Genomic DNA, 22706 nt, shown 5'->3' with positions numbered 1-22706 from the left:
ATAGAAGATAGAAATTTCATTGGTATCTGGAGGATGGTATCTGTTTTAATGTCCTGAAGAGTATCTGAAACTTCTGTAATAGGTTAGGTCAGTATGACTATTCTGATCTACAAAACTTGGACCTCTTCAACTAAGATGGGTAGGAGAGGGAATAGACAGCACTTAGCTAATGAATGTGTTCCATCTCTTTTCTTATCCAGTTTTCTCCACATCACCTGAGGGCTCCTAATGTTTCACCTAACAAAACTGAAAATCATTGAGCAATGGTTAAACCCTCCTTGACCTTGATGGATTAGTCTGCAATGAGCCTGTGCAGCCAGAACTGTTCTGGTGTTCACTTGGAAGTTAGGTAGTCCCTGGGTTTGGTGTTTAAAAAAATTTCTGAAGCACAGTAACTTCATGATTTTTAGTGACCTTGTTACAGTAAGGGAGGAAGCGCAGTGTTACATGTTGTAAGACAAATCACTTGCTTTGCAGATCCTCACATACACCTTGGGACCACTTGTGATTTTCACAAAAGACAGTCATCTAGATCTGCAGAATATAGACCTTCAGATGTTTTGTTTGTAATTCTTAAATGTTTGCATGTTTCTCTAAGTTTACAAACTAGCAGAACACTTCTGTTTTAACTTGCTGCCAAATAATTTCTCAGCTTGCTTCTTAACATGGGGCTGCTGTGCCGCACTGTATAATGCGCTACTACCCCAAAGAGCATCTTTCTTTTCTATATTCTATTCTGTCAGTGCATCTCAATTGAGACCTGCTCTGATTAGGTGAAGGCACACATGTCTCTTTCAAGTTGCATGTAAAGGTCAAATTCAATTTCCATTAAAACCTAAAAGAACAGCCTGTGGTTTCACAAGTGTGTTTTCCAGATTTGTTCAAGTTTCTCATGCAAAGGGCAACATGAAATTTGGATGCTAGTTACAGAGGATATTTGTTTTGATGCAAATGGCAAGAAAATATGTACATTGTTTCTAATTTCCTGAAGAAATGTTTTACATGCTTTGAATTACTTGAGATTTCTAAATGCAGCTCTAAAAATCTGTGTCCTGAGATGCGGTTTTCATGAGAATAGGGAGCTAAAAAAGAGTCTGGTTGCCCACTTGTTTTTTAGTAAGTTACCACACCCTTTTTTGCTTCATTCCTGTAAACCAGAGCAGGAGTTCTCTGGCAGTCACTTATGTAATGGTTCAGCCCCAGTTGTCAGTCTCCCTGCAGTTCACTGTTTTAATATCATGAGCTGCCTGAGCTTTTTGCAGGCTGTATACTAGTTTTTCTTTTCTGTCAGGACTTCATAAACGTTTGCATAACCTAAAATTACAGCATACAACGTGTTTTCTGCTATCTCCAGATCCAGTTAAGGAGTGCTAGAGAAGGGGAGATATGGGCTCTAGTCCAAAAATGTCTTGAGGGAATAAATATTTGCATTTGACACTGTAGGATACGTTTCATTTTGAAAAATGAAATTTACTTTTCTCCTTGTAACTGTTTTCAAACTTCAGCTAACGCAGAGCTGAATTTTGGTACTAGAGTATTCCTGCCAACTCAAGTTTCTCATGTTTGATTTTTTTTTCTTAAACACTTTGAAGCCCTATTGTTGAGAGCTGTCTTGGATATGCTATGTTTCTCCTTCATTTGATTTCTCTTTTCTTTTTCTTTTTGTACTTGATGATAGTTGTTAGCATTTTGAAACTTCTCTGTAGTATGTTCTTTAGATGACAGTGCAAAAACTGGTTCTTGGGCTCTGTTCTGCTGTTCCCCTGGAGTGTTTTTGATCCCATTCAAGCCAGCATGTAGGTTAAAGCAGCACAGTGAATGTACCTGATTAGGTCTGATGCCAGTGGGGTTGTTCGGTGTAGCACAGTGTGTCGGGTCCCTGCGGCCCCTGCTGTGTTAAGAACCCTGAGGAAAGGACACGGCATGGGATGTAAAAATTATGTTGATGTAGGAAGAGAAGTTCGAGGAGGCAGTAAAGAGCTGTGAAACTACTGCGTGGTCGAAGCACTTAGATGCATTTCAGAGTAATTCTTGCTTTAGGTCAGCTGTGTAGCTTGGCCAGCCCAGCCCAGGTTGGGCTGCAGGCATGCAGCGGGTGCTGGGGAGCAGCGCAGTAACGGGAACGCGGAGGGCTGGGCTGCCAGACGCCCGTGGTTAGGAGGTGGGTGGTACCCTGAGCTTGGTTAAGCTTTTAGCCTTAATGAGTCAGCTATAGGCAGGGGACTGCAAGCCAAGCCTTTGCCTTTCAGCTCCACTTCCTCTTAGCTGCAGAGGTGATGTCACCATTGTGTGAATGCTATATTACTTCTCCTTTTATGGAGATGAACAGGCTTGAAGCGAGAGTCACTCATGCAGAGGAAGTGGGTGATAAAGGCCTGGTAGGATGTTCTGCAACTGAGATGTAGAGCTTAAATTGCACATTCTCTTCTAGCCTCCTAGCCTTTTTCTTCTCCCATCCCAAAACATTTGAAAACAAAATTCAAGACTTTGAAGCTGTATTAATTTATCAATTATGCCAATATATTTGACCACAGCAGTTCAGCATTCATTCACATCTGTTGTTTTGCAGTAGTATATTTGGTTGAGTACTTTCTATGTACAAAGATGTCTCTTTTTGTGAAAAGAAATTTTGGTTGAAGTTTTTAATGTAAGCTGAAGCAGTCAGCAGTCTAAATGCAGTCTTTTATTCTTAGACTAAAGAAAGTCAAGAATAAGTTACATACTATGGGGTTTTTTTACGTAGTAAAATTAATCTACTGATCTTATTATACCATACTGCTGTATAGTTTAAATTTGAAGGATATTTTGCTTCCTGAATTTCTGGATGTTTGAGGCTGCTGTGTCTTGTGATCACTTGAATACTATGGTGATGAGAGCTGAAGAAGAGCCCAGATAAAAAGCTTTCCTTGTCAGCTGGTTTGAAATACAGAACTGTTGCTATAATTAACAAATGAGTTGTTATTCTGGATTGTTTTTAATAAGTGACTCTGTTCAGGATTGAAAAGCAGGTGCAAATTTCTTTTAATCAGGCATTTCTTGATTGTGTTATTATAAGCAACTGAGTTTATGGTACCCAGCACATTCTCTTTTGCTGAATAGGTTGCTTGCACAACTGACAATGAAGTAAAGGCAAGTGCTGACTGAAGTAGTGCAGTACGCCCATGTTGAATGATGCTTTGAAAAAAAAAAAGGGGGGGAGGTGGAGGTGGCCTCTTGCCTGGACAACTGAATTCTGATTCATGATAGCACAAGTTAGTATCATATGGAGAACGAATATTGGCATTTGAAACTGTTCTTAATTTGAAGAGTATCTATGAGTTATGCGTTGGATGTGTTAGCTCTCTGCCCCTTTGGTCGGCTCCAGTTTCCTGTTGCTCAACACATTATTTGAGTTGTCTGTCTATACACAATTAGAAGAATTCCAGCTATCCCAATGACTGCTGCTTTGCAGTCCTGGGAAAGAATTTCCCCCGGATTGCAAACAGGAATGTTGCCTTTTATGGCAGTGTCTGCGTGCTCCCGGAGACTTGCCTGCACTCGCAGGTACGTTCCTGCTGACTTAAAGCAGAGGAGACTAAGGCAGCTGCAGTGGGCCACCAGAAAAGTATGTTGGGGGAGGAAAGCTTCATGCCAAGAGGATTTCAAACACCGTCTGTGACTTTTCCTGCCTGACCACCTTTCAATACCTTGCTTTGTGTTGAGGTGGGGGAAAATCCTGTGCTTGCCCCTTTGAGACTCCTTAAGGTCAATCCAGGGTGCTGTGGCTACCTTGCCTTACTGGAAGAAGGCTGGAGAGAATTTCTCAATCAAGTATGAGAAAACTTGGCAGGATCGAGAAGTATTCAGTGCCAAAGAGCTGCTTGGTGTTATTGTCTGATGTTGATCATCTCTTTTTCTGTTGGGCAGTCAGTTTATCTGTCTGCTTACTGGTATTCTTTTTGCTGGATCATCTCTAAGATGGAAATGGGAAGGCAGGTGCTATTCAAGTGCCTGGGGCTCCACTGCCTGTTTGAGAAGCCCTCATAATTCCAGGATCAGAGCTGGATAGCAGCAATAAGGAGCACCTTGTTTAGAGTTCTCTTTTTAATTTTTTTTTCTTTCTCTCAGATAACTTCTTAGAAGAGCCTCTCTAGTACCTGAATGTGAGCATAACCTCTTTTGGACAAGTGAACTGTTTGTTTTTATTCAAGCTTTTGAAAGTCAGATGTTATTCAGAGGCACGGTCTTGTCCTTTCACATACCTGCTTTGTGGTGCAGAATTGTACTCAGGTGTTGTACTACCAAAGAATACATTTCCTTAGGCAATCCATAAATGAGTCATTAGTTATTCCCCTGATCCACCCTCAAAGTGCCCAGTCATGCAGAGGGCTGGCATGTGCCTGGTGAGCCCTTGACCCACTGGGAACCTGAATGTGTGAGGTCTTTGGAGCTGGCTAACATCTACTCTTGGCCTGGCCTTCAGCTAAAGGAGTGTGTATCTCAAAGGCAGTGAATAAATTCAGCACTTGAAAAAATGAATATGCAATTTAAGTAAAGCTGCAGTATCTAGTTTTGAAGGCTTAAGAATTGGCTGGTCTAAAACTGTTTGAGTCGCAATTTTCTTCTGCTTTCCTTCTTCCAGGCTTGGGGCTGGTCAGCTCTTTCTGAGAACAGTATTAGCAGGGTAATGACAGGTAATATTCTGAGTTATAACAGGAAAAAAGCAGATTGTTTTCCTCTCATTTTTTGTGCTCATGTACATACAACCAGTTTCCAGTAAAGACGCTTAAGAGCAGGAGCTGCGTATATGTAGCATGTGAACCTAATGCTTCCATTATTGGCTTCAGAATGTTTTAAGATGGAATCTCAAACCTGTTTGGTTTGCCAGCTTTCCTTATTTCACAAAAATATGTGCAAACTGGGTGTATGGGAGATTTTTCATGATGAATGTGGCATTCATGACATTAGTACTGAAATGCTAAATGCACTTGCAGCAGCAGTATTTAAAGGTACAGAAAGAGATTTCAGGTACTTGAAATCTATCAGACTAGAAAGCCTTCCCTAATTACAGCTCAGTCTCTTTATCTTGCACAAAACAACTTGAATGGTGATTTAATTATATCATTTAAGTACTGTCTGGTGGGAAGAATACTGAGTGTGCTTGGTTTCTCTAAGCTATGAGGATAAAGAATAGAAAGAACCAGTAGCTAAAATGTGGAGATAGTCACATAAACATACTGTCGGCGGTCACTAATTACTGAAAAAAAAATAAGGAGAGATCCAGTGAATTGCATACTGTTATGGATGTTTGAGGCTTTCTTTCTCTCTCTTTAAAGAGTAGATGTTAGTCCAGTGCAGTGAATGGAAAAAGGAAAGTGGCAATGTCTGAATGAAATCTAACTGCTGCTGTGTTACTGAGCTTCTCAGACTGAATAATTTGGGAGTACCTCTGGTCTTGATTTAAAAACAAACACACACCTAATGTCAAACCAAAAAAAAAAAAACCAGCCTAATGGGGATTTTGAGTTTGGTGGCAGAGTGTGTTTTGAGTGCCCCAGTGGCTCTTGTGGGCTATCAGTCAATGACTTGCTGTGCCCACCTCTTCCATGTTTCACTGTCTCTGTGATGACTACAAGCTACTGAGGCTGTTATGGTGTACACACGGGCACTCTCCAGTCTTCCTAGTGCTCCCAGCTCATTCCTGGTGGTGTGAAGGAATGGTATGGAACATGGTTTGGGGGTAGCTGGGCACAGGGTGGGGTGCAGGGATGAAAGTAAAGCAGGGCAGAATTGGTGGAGCATGTGCAGGAGCTGTGGGATGAAGGTGTGGTGGAAGGACTGGTCAGGACTGTGTGTAATGAAGTGGAATCATAGATGAATGCTGACAGGAGATTAAAGATGTGGGAGAAGATAGTGGTGAATGGGCTGCATGAATTAAGTTCTGTAACTGGAAAGATATCCACAGCTGGGAGTTGAACACAGGCATTAGTATGTCTGCTGGAATGTCAACATGGAAAAGAAAAGGTTTCTATTGTTACTAACTGCTGTGTTAATACAATAGGGGATGGTGCCTTAAACAATCAGCTGTATAGGATGCAGGCTGCTGTGCAGTGTTTTTAGTTTATGGGTCCAGTCTATGTAAAATAAGCAACAAATATTTTGTCACTGAGCCTCCAGTGTTTGTTTTAGTCTGAAAGCATCTATTTGATGTGAATCTTAGACACTTTGGGATTTGTAACAGTTGCTGTCCCACTTTTCTCCTACCTCTTCCATTTTCACTGTTCTGCTGATAACTTTTGTAATTCAGTATGGGCCTACTGTAATAGGGGCTGAAGAACAAGTAGATGCACATCACACTGTAGCTGTGTGGTAAAGCATCATTCACTAGGAGACTTCTGTAGTGTTTGTAGAAAAATTGTAATGCAAATAATATTCCTTCTGGATGAAGAAAACTAAACTGCTGTGGTGCCATTATTGTTTGGCATACAGTAGGACGTGAGTGTCTTGCTAGAGAAGGGGTTACTGGGCTTTGTCTCTGAAGATACTTGTCAGTGTTTACTAGTTCCTGGTGTCTTTGGTATTAATTTCATTCTGTCAGAGAAATTTACTTTCAGAGTTCTAGTCTGACTACTCTTTTAAACTTTTTTCTAGATCGAGAGGATCAGTCCATCCTTTGCACGTGAGTATTTCCAATTGTCAGTTTGTCTGCATGTCAAAATTTGTGTTTTTACGTTCTTGGTGGAAGGACTCTCTTAATGTTAAGTGCTGGTGGTGGAATTACAGAATTAGGTAATAATGGAGAGTCAAGGAAAGTCCCAGTACAGTTCCTCCGATATATAATTCCTTCTTCAAAATAATATTTCTAATGAATGGGGGAAGGGTGGATTTGAAACAGCCCCTGTGCTCAAACTACTAAAGAAATACAGCTTTGTCAATGGAAAAGGCTTGGAGTGATCCTTCAGATTTGATGCAGCTGTTACATTTAAGTACATGCATACTGATGAGGCTGATAGAGTAACAGATACTCTTGATGCAGCAGTTTGTCTTCTAGACACAGTAAAATTGATTGGCCCTCAGCCATGCTTAAGGAATTGATGTGTTTCTTCTTGCTGTCAGGAGGGTTCCGTTTGAAAGATTTACTTCCTTACCTTTCACCCCAACCTCTACAGCAGCCTCCAAGCTATTCCTCAGCCACTTGACAGTCTTTGTATCCAAGTGACTAGAAAGTGTAGTTCTTTATTGCCTTCCATGTTGCAGTCCAGCTGCAGCCCAACTTTTTTCCCTTGGTTTTAAGGGAGGTGCTGCAATGGCCAGAATGCAGTTAAGGATGTTGGTAGCCCTTTTGGTATTAGAAATATGATAATGTCGCCTTACATCTTGTTTATGGATAACCTGCAGATTTTTCTTTCTAGAGGTGAATCTGGAGCTGGTAAAACAGAGAACACCAAGAAGGTCATTCAGTATCTGGCTCATGTTGCTTCCTCGCATAAGTCCAAAAAAGACCAGGTAAGACCTAGGTTTAACGATGCTTTATTTCTCTGCTGACTTTGGACACTAAATATATACTGGCTAATATTGGTAAAAGACATATTGCTCAGCAGAAGCTTAGATGTTAACATCTGTCATGGGACTGAGGTGGTCAGTGAACTATGAAACACTAAGTCTGTCAAAAATTGCAAGTCAGGGAACACTGTTCAAAGTCATAACTCCTTTGAATTCGGTGGATCTACAGTGCGCGTAAACTCATCCACAGCCCCTTGGATTTGTGGGCAAGTGCATGGGCCAAGATCTGCTACAAATGCACCACCTGTACTGATGTTTTTTCACATGGATGTATTTCTTATAACCAATCTAGACAGTTTAAAACTGATCCTTCTGTGGAGGAGTTGTCTCATTTCTTCTGTACCATTATAGACTAGGTCTGGCCATTACATGTTCTGTCTCAAAACGGGAGAATACATTGATAGGCTAGTGGACATCAGCTGAAAACTTAGAAATGATAGGAAATCATTAAAAGGGGGGAAAACAGCCAACTGTTAGCAGCACATGAGAGGAGGGTGGTGATGATGGTGGGAGGACTTTAAAGATGTCTCACTTATATTTTTTTCCCCCTCCCTCTCCCCCGATGGACTATTGCCGAATTCTTCAGTTGTATCCTCGTAGGTGAGCTGCACGTTTACTGCACGTTCTGCACCAGGAATGCGTTTTCTGTCCCATTGTGTGATTTTTTTGAGCAGCTTTTCACTCCACACCAATATCACTTTCTGCAGCTAAAGCAAATCCATAGACAATTCACAATTTTTTATTTTTTTTTTTGTGTGGTGCACAGTAATCTTTTTGTAAGGATGTTCAGTTGAAGACTGTAGTGATATCAAGAATACTTGTGAATTGTGCTCAATACTAGTTTGCCTTTAAGGTTTTTCTTGCAGGATTTTCCCAGATACATACCATTCTAGAAGTATTCCTCCAGGGCAATAGGACCGGACAAGGCTTTCCTGGAATCTTAAACATATAGTGTGTGTGGTGTTCCTAGTAAGATTGATGTAGTTAAGTGTTTAATCAGGGTGTTTTAGGACTGTGGGCTTGTTAGCCAGATCTGAACACATTGGAAATGTTCATTAATGAAAGCCAAGTGCCAGGTGTGTCCACTGCATCTCTACATAAGTTTTCCTATAGTAGTTTAATGTGTAGGCATGTCTAATGCATGTAGAGTGTATAAATAAAAAGTCATTTCTGCATTCAAGGCACACTGTGTGTGTGCATGCACATAGTAGTAACTAAGTTCTGGAATTCTACCAAAAAAAAAGTTGTATGTGCCAAAACTTTAGACATATGAAGGCTTTTTCCATGGTCTGTCAGTAGCTGTATTTAGAAACATTCTCCCTTTTTCTTTTTTTTTAAGTGTGGAAAATAGAATCATGGGGTTTAGTTAAGTATTCTTCCACTGCTTGTCCATGAGTAAAATTTGAACTGCCAAAGCAGGACAGGCAGTCTGCTTAGGAGAATAAAACAGTCCTAAGTTGGACTGGTTGGAGATTTGCTCAAGTTTGATATTTAATTTTTTTTCCTAAGTTTTGATTTTTTCAAAAAGTCCTGCTCCCCACGTTTTGTGGCTGAACTGACCTTACCAGAGGGGATTTAGAGCTGAAGCCTTTGTTAATCAGCAGTGAGTGCTCTCCGCAACACTTCTTTACAGAGCAAACTTGGAATCAGAATATAAGAGTTTATGAAGATGAATATGTTTAATTTTTTGAGGATCTCGCGTATGGTGGTCATGAAGGAATTTTGCCTTTAGACTCAGATTTTAATGAAGGATATTATAGAAAGTAGCGGTACTTTCTTTACCATGAGCTTTTGGATGTAAACTGGAGTTTTTCCACGTATCAGGGCAAAATCAGTTTTATTAAACATATTCTTTAACTCCATCTCACTTGTTTTGGAGGTAGTGATGAATTCCACCATTCCCAGTGTATTAGTATATTCAGCTAAATAAGCTTCTACCTGCATGGTGTGACTTCTGAGCACACTAAGGCTCCTTTTGAGGGGTGTTCAAAATCTAATTATAGAAACATTTTTTTTTCATTTGTTGAAACCTCTATTTATGGAAGTTGAAATCACTGTTTTCCCATATTTAATTTCAGCTTCTCTACTGTCTTCTTAAATCATGTAATGGTTTTTCAAGATGTGTGTTTGCATCTAACTGGAAATTTGTGGGTAATAGTAGCTAATATTTAAATATTTGTAACAAAACTTCAGTTAAAAATGATCATTCTCCTTCCCCCATCCACTGACTGGTGTTGGGATTTAGTTATTTGGTAATCTCTCACATGACTGCAGAGAAGAATACAAAAGCAAATCCCTGAAGTGTAAAAAACAAAACAACAAACCGAACAAACGCAAACACCCTCCCCCATAATTTTTTTAAAATTGCATGCATTTAAAGGTACATGTGATTTCTGGATGCATTTCTTCAAGAATAAATAGCTGAAAAAAATTCTATCTTGCTTAGAAAACATTTCAAAAAGTGCAGGAGATGCAAAAAACTTCAGAGAACAAGGTAGATGTCAAGGATTTTGGTTGCTGTAAATTGGTGTAATTTCAGAGCAGTAGAAAGAGAGCATGCTGAAGAGTGTTGGGAACTGCCAACCACAGACTAACAGACCCAGTAGCTTTTTCTGCTTCTGTTTTCACGAGGAATATTGCACATACTTCAAGTGCATGCCAAGTGTTAAATAAATTTGTTTCAGGTCAAGGAATGGCAATTACAGGTGCCAGGAGATTGGCAGCATTTTAATGATAGGAACCTTAAGATTTTTAGAAAGCTTGTGATAGACAGCTCTGTCTTGTAATGGTTTGATTTTGCAAAATTACCCATTGTATAAAAACAATGAAGAGTCTTCCGTCAGTGAAAGGTGGCTATCAAAATATAAAGTAAAAAACCCCAACACACTCTACCCAAAAACTAAAAAAAATTTTAAACATAATGGAATTGCCTTTTTGACAAAGACAGCATGCAGTGAGGAATGGGTACAGTAATTGCAGACGCTTAGTCTTATGCTGTTACTGTGGCATGCTGAGAACTCTGATTTTCCCACTGTGTCATGATGCTGAGGCAAATCAGGAGAGCTCAGTGATTTGACCAACTCTTCAGCATTTTCCTTTCCCCAGAACTTCATGTTGCTGTGAGGCCAAGCTGGCATTCTCTATGCATATTGCTACCTTGGTGTTTCAAGAGATGTAATCACTTCTAAACTGCAATTTACCAACACCTACTTGAAACTAAAGACACTTTTTCCTGAGGTACTAAGTAACAGTAGGGTCTATTGTATGTGGACTTGCATAAACTTCCAGTCTTTGTCTAGCTAAGTATGGTCTCGGTTTTATTTTTAGCCACATAATTAAAATAGATTTGATGTCAAAGCCTGATTTCTCTTCCCTCCTTGTTCCATAGTTGGGTTTAAGTGCTGTGTTACTGTCATCTCTCACTTGAATAGTAACAAACTGCAGTTAGAAACAGAGGCCTAGGACTGCACTGCAAGATGGGGAAGAAGAATGGTGTGAGGGAAGAGCATTCCAACTTCAGTACATGTGGTAGAACACAAGGGGAAATATGACTATCACAGTTTCAAGGACTGAACTCTAGTTTCAAGGTTTTTTTTCCTTGTAGTGGGTGCTGGGTCTGTTGTGAGACAGGTGATGTCCCAGCTCAGGTTCCCTTACCAGGGCTAAGCCCCTTGTTGCATCTACTTGACAGTGAATGAAGGTGTTTGCAGCAGCTGCTCCTTCTGTGTATGTGCAGTTCCACCAGGGCTGGGGGTCTTGTTTGGCCCTTGCACTTTGCAAGCGTGAAGTGATGTGATCGTGGAAGTAAAAAATAAAGACTTGTAGTTCATTGTACAGCTTCTCATATATCTTCCCCTTTTTTTTATTGCCTGTATTTTTAGAGACACTGTGTAAGAACTAATCTGTCTTTGAGAACAAATGGGAACAATTTTCCTTTAGAAGTAACCTTAAATAGTTTCCCCATAAATTCCAGTTCTCACAAATCAAACTTCATTTCCATCTGTTATGCACAGGCAGTCTTGAGTACTTACTGATAACTGCTAAAAAGAGAAACATTAATCTAAACTGTAATTTTGTGTCTCCAGAAGCTTTCTAGTTGATCTTGAAATATAGAGAACTCCATGCTTTTAGCACAGAGGACAAGTAATTTTTCAAAAGAGCTAGGGACACATGAGCCTGCAGGGAAAGGTGTATATGCTGCAATGGTCTAGTACTGGGCAGAGATAAAAGTTCTGAAATTTCTTTTTCTAGAATTCCAGCATTTTGTGTTCCTTGAGGGGAGGAGTGTGTGAATATGGCAGCAGAATGCAAGCAATCATGCAGTTTGTGGGATACCACTAATTCTCTTTTTTGTGTGTTCCTCCTTAAAAGGAGATTTTTGCTTGTTTGTACTTTGTAAGATGTAGACTCTTAGGAAAGTGCAAGCTTTTTGTGTTTGGTTTTTATAAAACATTAGACCTTTTCAGACTAACTTGTTAATCGTAGTAGCAGTGTGCAGTGTTCAGAGCTGTCTTTAAGCAGCAAGATAGGATTTACCTCACTCTTCCAGCCTCAGTGGCAGTGCACTTCTGGGATGAGGGCCTGGTCTTGGATGGTGGTATGATTTTCACATTGTCCCTGGGAATTCTGAAGGATGTTACAGCCAAGTGGCTTTGAAGGGCTTCTTGCTAACAGAAAGACGCACTGGGAGTAAGGGAATAAGGCTTATTTATGAATATTTCTGTTTAACCCAGATAACTAATGAGTCTCCTTTGAAGGTTTAAGTGATCATCTCCTAAGGTGTTTAATATGTCTCCTCTGCAACAGATGCCAAACCAGTGTGAATTGAAACTGCAGCACTGGTTTGACCCAAGGTTAATGCAGTGAACCACTACCTACTTTATTAATTTTGGATTTCTCTCTAGGGAGAACTGGAGAGACAGTTGCTCCAGGCTAATCCCATCCTGGAGGCCTTTGGAAATGCCAAGACAGTAAAGAATGACAACTCCTCAAGATTTGTGAGTATTACTATGTCATGAGTGTATTCAGAAAGTGCATCAAAAGTGTATTTTACACTTTGCAGAGTTTTCTGCTTTTGGGTGAATTGCTATCAGGGATAGAGTAATTGAGTGACTTCCTTTAAATTAATCTGGGAAATTAATTTCATTCAGTGAATTATCCAGAATATATCTTTTAGGTCTCTAGAGTGAAGGAACCAGACCCTGTGCCAGGATCATCTGTGCTGATTTTTGTTGTAATCATTACAGTCAGTTTTATCCTAGAGAGCAAATAGTCGTCCTTATTTTGGTTGCTCTTGAGAGCATTGGACAACATCTGAGATGCAGGTGGAGAAGGTGGAGCAAAATGAAAATGGTTGATGGTAACACTGAAGGAAGTTCAACTGTGAAGTTAAAATTGAAGGTGAAATTGGAAGGACCCAGGTTGTGGGAAATCTAGGTTGAAACATAGTGAGTGTGAGTTGTAGGCTGTCACAATGAAAGAAGTATCTGGAAGTGCTTGGTGTCTTTTTTTGTTCAGTTGGTGTTGTGATCAGCAGGCATTGCCTATTGGCTGACCTTATGCTTTGCCTAAAACCTGCCTGACCTGTTTGGAGTTTCCTTTCCTGGATTAAAAAGAGAAGGTTTACATCTGTTGTTAGTACTGTTGTTACCATACACAAATAATACTAATTTTAATGCTGTTGTCTTCTTCTTAGGGCAAATTTATCAGAATCAACTTTGATGTCAACGGTTACATTGTTGGAGCCAATATCGAGACCTGTATCCTTTCTGTAACCCCTTGAAAGGTTCGAGGCTCTAGAGGTGTTAGGAATGGTACCTAGCAGTCTCTTCACAGCTGACTTAAGTTGGGAAGGCAGCTGGAAGCACTCTAAATTTCTGCTGTCAAGATCACTGTTGTAGTCTCCCGTTTCCTCAATAGTATTTTGTGATCATGGTGCAGATCTTTTCTGAATGAATGAATGAATTCTAATCTTAAAAGATGAAATGCAAGCATAAGCTGCAGCAATATGAGTTTGGGGTGTAGAATTTCATAAGTCATTCTCGCTTCTGTCCAAGGCAAGTGGACAGAATTGATGGCCACTATTTTTTTGTGTCTTACTATGGTCATCATTCAGAGACTGATGCTGAGGCTGAGACCAGAAGCTCAATGGGTTGTTGACTGATAATGATTGCTAAGTCAATACCCCTGACAATTGGTGTGAGGAGAACATCAGGTAGTTTTTTCTCCTGGCATAGAAGGGGAAGGGATTTATATGTCCTGTCATGTGCCTTGACTCTCTGAAGATCTGCTGGAGAAGTCACGTGCAATTCGCCAGGCCAAAGAGGAGAGAACCTTCCACATCTTTTACTACCTGCTTTCTGGGGCAGGGGAGCATTTGAAGAGTAAGTATGATTGTGTTGTGATGAGGGAATCCCATAACTACAACAACAGAGGATTCAGAACACTTGTAGACAAAGACCTGTTCATTCACAGTTCCTTCTTCTCTACCTTTTGGATATGGTCAGCTCTCCACCACTTCTTTTATGCACTCATACATCCGTCTGCCCTCCCCCTGCACGTCTCAGTTCCTGAAAACTTGCTTCTCTGGTTCCTTCCTGCACTTGTCTCCTTGCCAACAATGACTCTACACCCTTCCTTATCTAAATCACTGTCCCGTGTTTAGTCTAGTCTTGCAGGATGTAAACCATTCTAGTGCAGGAATAGTCCTGCTGTGATGCACAACCTGTAACTGAGTGGAGCAAATCTGCAAGCCTCTAAGTAGCTCTAGCAGTCTGGGATCCCAGCACACCTTGTTTTAATACTTTTGCCTGGTAATCTGGGTCGGTGTTGTGCAAGAGCTGTGACTGGATTGGTAGGAATGACAGGAAGAGAGGACTTTCTCATAGCTCCAACTGTTTCAAGAGTTAATGTGTTAACTTTCATCTGACTTGAAACAAATAAGGTATCTGAAATTAAAGGGAAATTTACTTTCAAGTTAATCCCTGCTTTTTACAGGTTTAGGTCCTAATGATGAGTGCCACTGCCTTGGTGGAGTAGTCCAGAGGAAGGAATAGCAAGAAATAATACAGAAAAACTCTGTGTTTATCTAAAATACATTAAATGTTCAGCCTGAAGTAAAACTGGGCTTAATCCTAGATTCATCCACGAGCTGGTAGTGTATGCAAGTCAGAAATTCGGTATTAATGATAACTTGTTGTCAGTTAAAAAAGAAAATCCATAGCAATTTCTTTCTCAATTCTTTCCTAAGATGATCTGCTGCTGGAGCCTTACAACAAGTACCGCTTCCTTTCCAATGGGCATGTCACGATCCCAGGTCAGCAAGACAAAGACATGTTTCAGGAGACCATGGAGGCAATGAAGATCATGGGCATCCCAGATGAAGAGCAGATAGGTATGAACATGCAGGGAATAAAAGGGGGAACAGGCCATGCCTCGAGCTTTTTTGTTCTGATGATTGTTTTGGTTTGATTTGTTAGCTTGTTTATGGATTTTGTTGGTTTTGTTTTGCTTGTGTCTATTTCTGCTCCCCCTGCACAGTTTCAGGTTATACAGTTAACTTTAGAGAAAGCAGCTAATAAAAACATGCTTCTGCTTACTGTTTTTGTTCCCAGTCTGAGGCTTGTATACTCAGTTCATGAAAAACACATCCAAGATATGAAAATTCTCTTATGCAAGGCATGGTTTGTGTGCTCCCACTATCCTTTAGCAGTGGCTCTAAAGTATGTGATCCAGCCACTGCTGGATTAGTCCTTTTTAGAATGGGCTGGTCATATTGCCTTTCTTTCCAGCTTAACACTGAACTGCTGATCAGAAATTAATATTGTCTGATTCTGGGAGCACAGTAGCATGACAGTGAAAATAGAATTGCGCGCAGCCAGCACAAAGCGCAGTGATACGTATTCACCAGAGCTCTGCTCTCTCATTCATGATCTGCCTCCCTGGTTGGCAATCAGTGTTCTGCAAAGTCACACTTTTGAAATGTATATGGTTTTCTAAAGCTAGGACTGTTACTCTCTACTCTGAAGCAAGCAAGCATCTGTTGTGGTTTGAGGTCACCACCTCCTCTGCTAAAGGCTGCAGTTCTTGTGGCTGTAAGGGGACATTTATTCACCTGTGCCTTCTGCTCTTTACAGTCCAGCTGTTAAAATCCATGCTGTTATTATTGACAGTTTAATACATTTCTTGATATCCTGAATCATATGAAGCTGAAACTTCTGTGTGGAGGTGAAGAGAAATTTGCCTAAACCAAATAAAAGAAATGGTAGCCTAACTCATAGTCAGGGTGTCTTGCTGTGCTCAGTTTTTTGAGTTGTTTTTAATGTATGCTCCAGGATATGTCTTTGCTGTCATGTAGATGAGTTACTAGTTTCAGGCATTACAGGAAAAATAGCTTTAATGTTTTACACTTGCTGAGGAGCCTGTTCCAGTGCCCTTTTTTCCAAGATTCAGCCTAACCCTCCCCTGATACAGCTTAATGCTGTGCCCTTGGATCCTCTCATTGGTCACCAGAGAGATGGCTGCCTGGCCCTCCACTTTCCCTTGTGAGGAAGCTGTAGGCTGCTGTGAAGTCCCCCTTCAGTCTCCTCCAGACTGAACAACCGAGTGACCTCAGTCACTCCTCCTATGGCTTTCTCTTGACCTATCACCATTTTCATAGCCATCCTTTGGACACTCCCTCGTAGCTTTATATCTTTCTGATATTGTGGCACCCAAAACTGAAAACTGCGCCTAGGACTTGAGGTGAGGCTGCACCAGTGCAGAGTGGAGTGTGACAGTCACAAACATATATTTCTTTTCTGTTACTCCTAATGTAGCATATATGGAGCTTTTGTTCACTCTCTTATCAAAAGGATGTTTTCTTTAAACAAATCTTTTTGTGATAGTGTTGTGGTTTAACTCCAGTTGGCAACTGAGCCCTACACAGCTGCTCACTCACTCCTGCCCAGTAGGATGGGAGAGAGAATTAAGATAGTAAAAGTGAGAAAACCCATGGATCAAAATAGACAGTGTACCAGGTATAGCAAAAGCTGCACATGTAAGTGAAGCACAGCAATATGAGGCATTAATTCACCACTTCCCAGGGGCAGGCAGGTGTTTCGCCATTCCCAGGGAAGCGGGGCACAGTCACACAGTGACTTGGGAAGTCAAACATTATCATACTCCCTTCTTCTCTCAGCTTTATGTGCTGACCATGGTGCCATGTGGTATGGAATATGCCTTGGGTCAGTTGGGGTCTGCTGTCCTGGCTGTGTTCTCTCCCGCCTTCTTGTGCACCCCCAGCCTTCTCACTGGTGGGGTGAGGCAGAAAAGGCCTTGACTTTTGTCTAAGCACTGCTCAGCAGTAACTAAAACATCCCTGTGTTACGAAGACTTGTTTCCAGCAGAAATCCAGAACAAAGCTCCATAACAGCTACTGTGAAGAAAATTCTACCCCAGCCAAAGTCAGTATAAACAAATAGAAATTGGGGACAAAAAATATCTTTGTTACAAGATCCCCTTCCAGTGACTGGCAGTTTACTTTGCTCAAGGCAACTGGAAGCTATTATGCAATGAGCTTTGATTGATACATGGTGAAAACTGAATTGACACCATCTTCCCTGTCTTGGCATCTGATGGTTTGGCTTTCTTGTTGTGCATCATTTGAAGAGTATGAATACATCGTTAGCAGTGGGGTGGGGTGGTTCAGCATATAATTAGTATTAGTTACAGTACAGGCACTTTCGCCAACATCCTGCTGCCTTCTATACATTATAATGTTTATAAGGATTACAGATCTTGGTCAGGGAACTGAAAGTGTTACAGGGTTAAAGAAACAAAATCTTTAATTGGGTTGTACTCTTAACTGTCTCTCTCTTTTGTTCAGCAATAACTGTTGGGAAAAATTGAGTATCAAATTCATTGCATGAGTTTTGACCCTCATGCAGAGAAAAAGTGTTTTATTAGAACATACAGATGTTGTAGGTGGCACTTAACCCTCAGTCCTGTCTCTGGCTGTTTAATAGAGATGTTGAGAACAGGTAAATTTCTAGGCTGTGGAGTCTTGCAAAGGAATGAGAAGGCAAGTCCTTCGTCCTGAATGGGAGTAATTTAGAGGAATAGCCTGTGGTGGTTTTTTCCTAAATTTCAGAAGGATTTTTGGGATGTTGAGATGAGTCTCTTAACCATTTTAGAAAAGATAACTGGGTCATATCAAGGCTTTTGGTGACGTCTGATACTGAGCTGTTATTATTGTTACTATTTTAAAAGGTCTGCTGAAGGTTATCTCAGGTGTTCTTCAACTTGGCAACATCGTCTTCAAGAAGGAGCGTAATACAGACCAAGCTTCTATGCCAGACAATACAGGTAACCAATCTGGTCCCCCACACCAAAGAAAAGTGCAGCAAAAAAGCCCACAGGAAGTTCATACAAGTGGGAGAATGTATTGCAGTATGTATGGAATGCTGGAGTCCTGTTTTTCCACAGGGTGAATTATTTGTCAGAGGAGCTGGTGTGCTCCATATAAATACAGAGTGTTCTGCCAGGCGTGTGTTTGCAGCCACCCACGGGCAGGAATGTGGCAGTGTTCTTGTGTCAGGGCTAGGCAGGAAGTACACGTGATGAACAGATGAAAAGGATTACTGGAATATGTGGAGTGTGTGTTTTAAACGAGCTACAGTAATTGCTCCTTCAAACCTATATTACCAGATTTTAAGGAATGTTCTTTGCTGCCTTTGGTATTCTGGTAGCTGTAAGAGTAAGGTGGTGGGTAGTTTTATGGTGGGTGTAAAAGCATGTGTACATACTTTAATTGCACCTACCCATTGTTGAATGTGTAAATAGTGCCATGTTTCACATGAGAGAAGACTATTTGTTGGAAGACTTAACTCTTAGACCTTCATTGTTAGATGTACTGCAGGACTGCAAATGCTGCTAATTTATCACTAAGTAGGTTTTCTGCCTGTTATTATTTAAGATATGCTCTAAATGTCATTTTAAGGAGGAGAGTGAGCCGTTTGGATTTTGGATCTTGAATCTGAAATACAGAGTTGACTCAAAAACTAATCAGTAGATGAAGACAGAGCAATTAGCTTGATTAAGAAATCCATTGTCTAATGTATTTTTAAATTGATTACAGACAATGACCCTTCTAGAGCTTCTGTGTTACAATTTAGTTGTATGAGACTATTAATTCAAATGTACTCTAGTGGCTTCTGGAGAAACTCAGTAAACTGTAGTATGGGTTGCAAGAAGGTTGTTTTGGAGTTGTTTTTTTTTTGTTAGCAAGGTATTTTGTCTCAGCAACCTGTTCTTTAGTTAATGTTTTTTTGTAAGCTGTTTCCTGACTTTTCTAAAGACGGTTGTTGGAATGTTTTTCTTTTTATCTTGCTTTCTGTGAGAAAACCAGAATAACATGAATCTTTTTGTTTCTTCTTACCATCTTTAGCTGCCCAGAAGGTGTCTCACCTTTTGGGTATCAACGTGACAGATTTCACTAGAGGTATCCTGACTCCTCGCATCAAAGTCGGACGAGATTATGTGCAGAAAGCTCAGACCAAAGAGCAGGTAGGCATTCTCAAAAAATTAATGAGTACTTTGCTCTCTAATCTTACTGCTGCACAGCTAATGAATATATCAGAGGTTTCTGTAGTGTTTACTGACCATCTTTATGATTGCAGCGTATGGCAAGCACACCTGAACACTGTACCCTAATATATTGCTTGCTCATGTAATCTGTATAAAGATAGAACTCGCCCTGTCCCTTAGCACTTCTTCTCATTCAAAAAAAAAAAAAAACAAACCAAAAGAAAGAGAACACAAATTCCCTAATTTTGGTGACTGGGTGTCTCTGGAGAGTTACTTCAATGTGGTATGCAAGGGTGACATTTTCAAGTTGGTGCAATAGAGAAAGAACTATATTTGAGTAGGTCAGCTACTAAGATAGAATTTGCTGCTCACCCTTGGAATTGATCAGAGAATTTGTAACACTCTTGGCTGGTTGTGCTGTAAATGAAACCTGGCCTAGGAGCTCACGGCCTGCTTGAATGGAGCAAGCCCCTGTGCTTACTCATTACCTGTCTTCTTCATGAACACAGCATTATCCTCTGAATAAAGAAACATGGCCCTCTAACATGGAAAGGATTGGTAAGAGATTGAAGTCTGGAAAAAGTCATAGGTTGCCTTTCCATGTTGCCTATCCCTTTTGATGTTTAATCTCTTACTACACATAGTGTTTGTGTCAAACCACGGGTAGGGTAGTGGCAGGGAGGGATTGCGCTTCATAAATCCAAAGTTACTAAAGAATTTAAATTCATTTCCCCCTTGGGCCTATGAAATACTCCATGTTACTACAGTCTTTGGGAATGACTGGGCATAGTTTTGCTGTCTTTAGTACCAGCTCTTGTTTCCTCCAGCAGTAAGGTCCTGAAATTTGGTTTTGACACACTAATTTAGAGACAAATTCTTTGCTCTTGTATATGGAATATCACTATGCCATCTACTTTTCATTTGGAATAAACTGAAATAAGCCTTGTTCAATTAATTTCCCGGTGGAGTGAAATATGTCAGACTACAGCTGTGCTGCTAGATCCCGAAACAGTGTAATCTGTGCCTTTCTTTGGTTTGTAATGCAACTTTTGATGTTTATCTGTTTGCTGTTTAGGCTGATTTTGCCATTGAAGCACTGGCCAAAGCCACTTATGAACGGATGTTCCGGTGGCTGGTTATGCGCATCAACAAGGCTTTGGATAAGACCAAGAGACAAGGTGCATCCTTCATTGGAATCCTTGACATTGCTGGCTTTGAGATTTTTGAGGTAAGTAGGTGCATTCAGCACAGTTTAATATGGAGCAAAGACCGCAGAAGGAAATAGCTTTACAACTGGAAAATAACACACTCTTGGAAAGGATGTGAAGCCCACAAAAAGGGGAATCGGTATCAAGTCTCGTGCAAGATAAATGGAGGAGAGGAAGAGCTGAAGGAAAGCTGTGGGGAAAATGGGACAGAGGGGAAATGTGAACTCTTTCTCTAGATGACAGTGAACTCTTAGGCCAAACAGTTAAGGGATTCTATGAAATAACTCTAGGATGTGGTTTGCGTTGTTATCTGAAGCAGCCACAGACTGCCATCAAAATAGAAGTATCCTGCCATTATCCCAGCAAGGCAGCTCCTGTCAACCTGTGTTATGTTACACTGGGTCTAGCTCATGAACAGCTGCAAAATGAATTGGACCAATTTAATGAAAGAGAAAACTGAGGCACAGAAAAGTTTGGGTTGCTTTGGGCTTTTTTTTCATTTGTTGGTTGGGTTTTGGGGGGTATTTTTGTTTCCTTCCCCCTCTTATTGGTATACCTTTGGCTTCACCGTTGCTGGATCTCATGGAAAGAAGAGTAAAAGAAATAACTTAGTTAGGAATTATTAAATATGGAGGCATTAGAACAGGACTTCCTTTAGAACCTTTGACATTGTGTGGTCAAATGTAAAAATGCACTGTGAGTTATTAACTGTGTCCTTACTGTTGGAAGAAATCTGAGAATTTTGAAAAAATTTCCCTCACTTTCCTTGCTCTGATTTTATATAAGGATTAGAAAGGGACTTTCCAGTCAACATGCTTTTAGGAATTTGTCTTGAGGCTTCTCTTGCTTCGTCTTCCTGTGAAAAGGACTTGCTGGCTCTGCATTTGTGAGAAAACCAGAGTCCTTTCTTGTCCTGGGTTAAGTAGCTGCAGTAACTCTTCTGCTGTTTACAGCTGAACATTCTTTTGCAAAGTCTGAGAACCAATGTGTATGAACTTCCCTAGGGATTGCAGCAGTGTGCAGTGGCACATGACAGAACAGGCAGTTCATATCCAAAGGGGTTATTGACAGTGGACTGTCCGCCCCAGTCTAGCTTAGATTCCTGAGCCACAGATAAGATCTTTTGTGCTAAGAGAATGCTAGGTGTGTCTTCACAACCAATTGCACAAACATCTTTCTACCTTTTTCTTCACTAGCTGAACTCCTTTGAGCAACTGTGTATTAACTACACAAATGAGAAGTTGCAGCAGCTCTTTAACCACACCATGTTCATTCTGGAGCAAGAGGAGTACCAGAGGGAGGGCATAGAGTGGAATTTCATTGACTTTGGCCTGGACCTGCAGCCCTGCATTGACCTCATAGAGAAGCCGGTAAGTTTGTTGTTTTACCATCAAGCAGGAAATAGCTGCACTGATTTTGTCATTGAGGACACCATCTCTGCCCCTGGATTGGAAACTGGCCCTCTAGCTTTTGTAATCCTCTACTGACACTGTAAGGTGATTAGAAACAGGAGTGAGGAGTTTCTTCTTTGTCTGAAAGTGTGTCACCACTAAGGCTGTTAGTATCAGTTCTGTAGGAAACACTGCATGAAAATGGATCTAATTGGCCACTTTTTCTTCTCACTGTATTGTCCTCTTTTGTGTAGGTCTGCATGGTGCTAGATGTATGTGTAGCTTGCCATAAGTAGTGTGAACTTCCTTACTGAACTACAGGTGTGATGAGAAGCTATGATATCTGCTGCTTTCATTCTGCTCTAATGAAACTTGAGAATTTACAAATTTCATAGATGTTCCATTAGTAAGGACTAGTTTGTGAAGCTTTCTGCTATAGCCTTTTGCATTTAGACACCTGAATATATTCAGAGAACTGTATAATAATATTTCCTGTATTAAAAAATGTCTTTTCCCAAAAAACAACCTAAACAAATGTCACAGAAGAGACTTTCTCATAATAATGGTCAGAATTCAGATGAGGATATTGAAGAACTATTAACAATTTATATTTCAGTGGAAGTAGTTTAACTGGTATCACACAAGAGGTTAATATGATGTAGATCATGCTTAGGTATTCTTTTTTTTTCTCCTCTAGCCATCTAAAGGTGTTAATTATCGTTGTAGTCATGTAGTTAATGATGTTTTGATGTTTCCTTTCTTTAAGGCTGGGCCTCCTGGTATACTGGCCCTCCTGGATGAAGAGTGCTGGTTCCCAAAAGCAACAGACAAAAGCTTTGTGGAAAAAGTTGTTCAAGAACAAGGCACCCACCCCAAATTTCAGAAGCCAAAACAGCTGAAAGACAAAGCTGACTTCTGTATCATACATTATGCTGGCAAGGTAAAGAATTAATAACTAAAATGTGAAGGTTGGACTGCTTATTCAAAACCACTGCTTCTT

General features: G+C 40.5%; 1 protein-coding gene across 2 annotated transcripts in view; it reads left to right on the top strand.

Annotated features, from left to right (window-relative positions):
* MYH9 (myosin heavy chain 9) overlaps positions 1–22706 on the top strand; it is a 69962-nt gene that overhangs the window by 24424 nt on the left and 22832 nt on the right. For both annotated transcript variants that reach the window (XR_015286382.1, XM_086887349.1), the window contains exons 4-14: positions 6631–6658; positions 7392–7485; positions 12447–12539; positions 13238–13301; positions 13827–13925; positions 14792–14935; positions 17791–17886; positions 18968–19086; positions 20183–20335; positions 21512–21685; positions 22473–22646. Coding sequence is in view for 1 of the 2 variants with exons in the window: in XM_086887349.1 (XP_086743475.1) it covers positions 6631–6658; positions 7392–7485; positions 12447–12539; positions 13238–13301; positions 13827–13925; positions 14792–14935; positions 17791–17886; positions 18968–19086; positions 20183–20335; positions 21512–21685; positions 22473–22646 (1238 nt within the window). In the remaining variant the exon portion in view is untranslated. The remainder of the gene's footprint in view (positions 1–6630; positions 6659–7391; positions 7486–12446; positions 12540–13237; positions 13302–13826; positions 13926–14791; positions 14936–17790; positions 17887–18967; positions 19087–20182; positions 20336–21511; positions 21686–22472; positions 22647–22706) is intronic.

The sequence above is a fragment of the Cyanistes caeruleus genome, chromosome 4, assembly GCF_971803275.1.
Source record: "Cyanistes caeruleus chromosome 4, bCyaCae1.hap1.1, whole genome shotgun sequence".
Classification (NCBI taxonomy): Eukaryota; Metazoa; Chordata; class Aves; order Passeriformes; family Paridae; genus Cyanistes; species Cyanistes caeruleus.
Note: the sequence above shows the minus strand (reverse complement) of the source record. Positions and strands in the feature narration are given on the sequence as shown.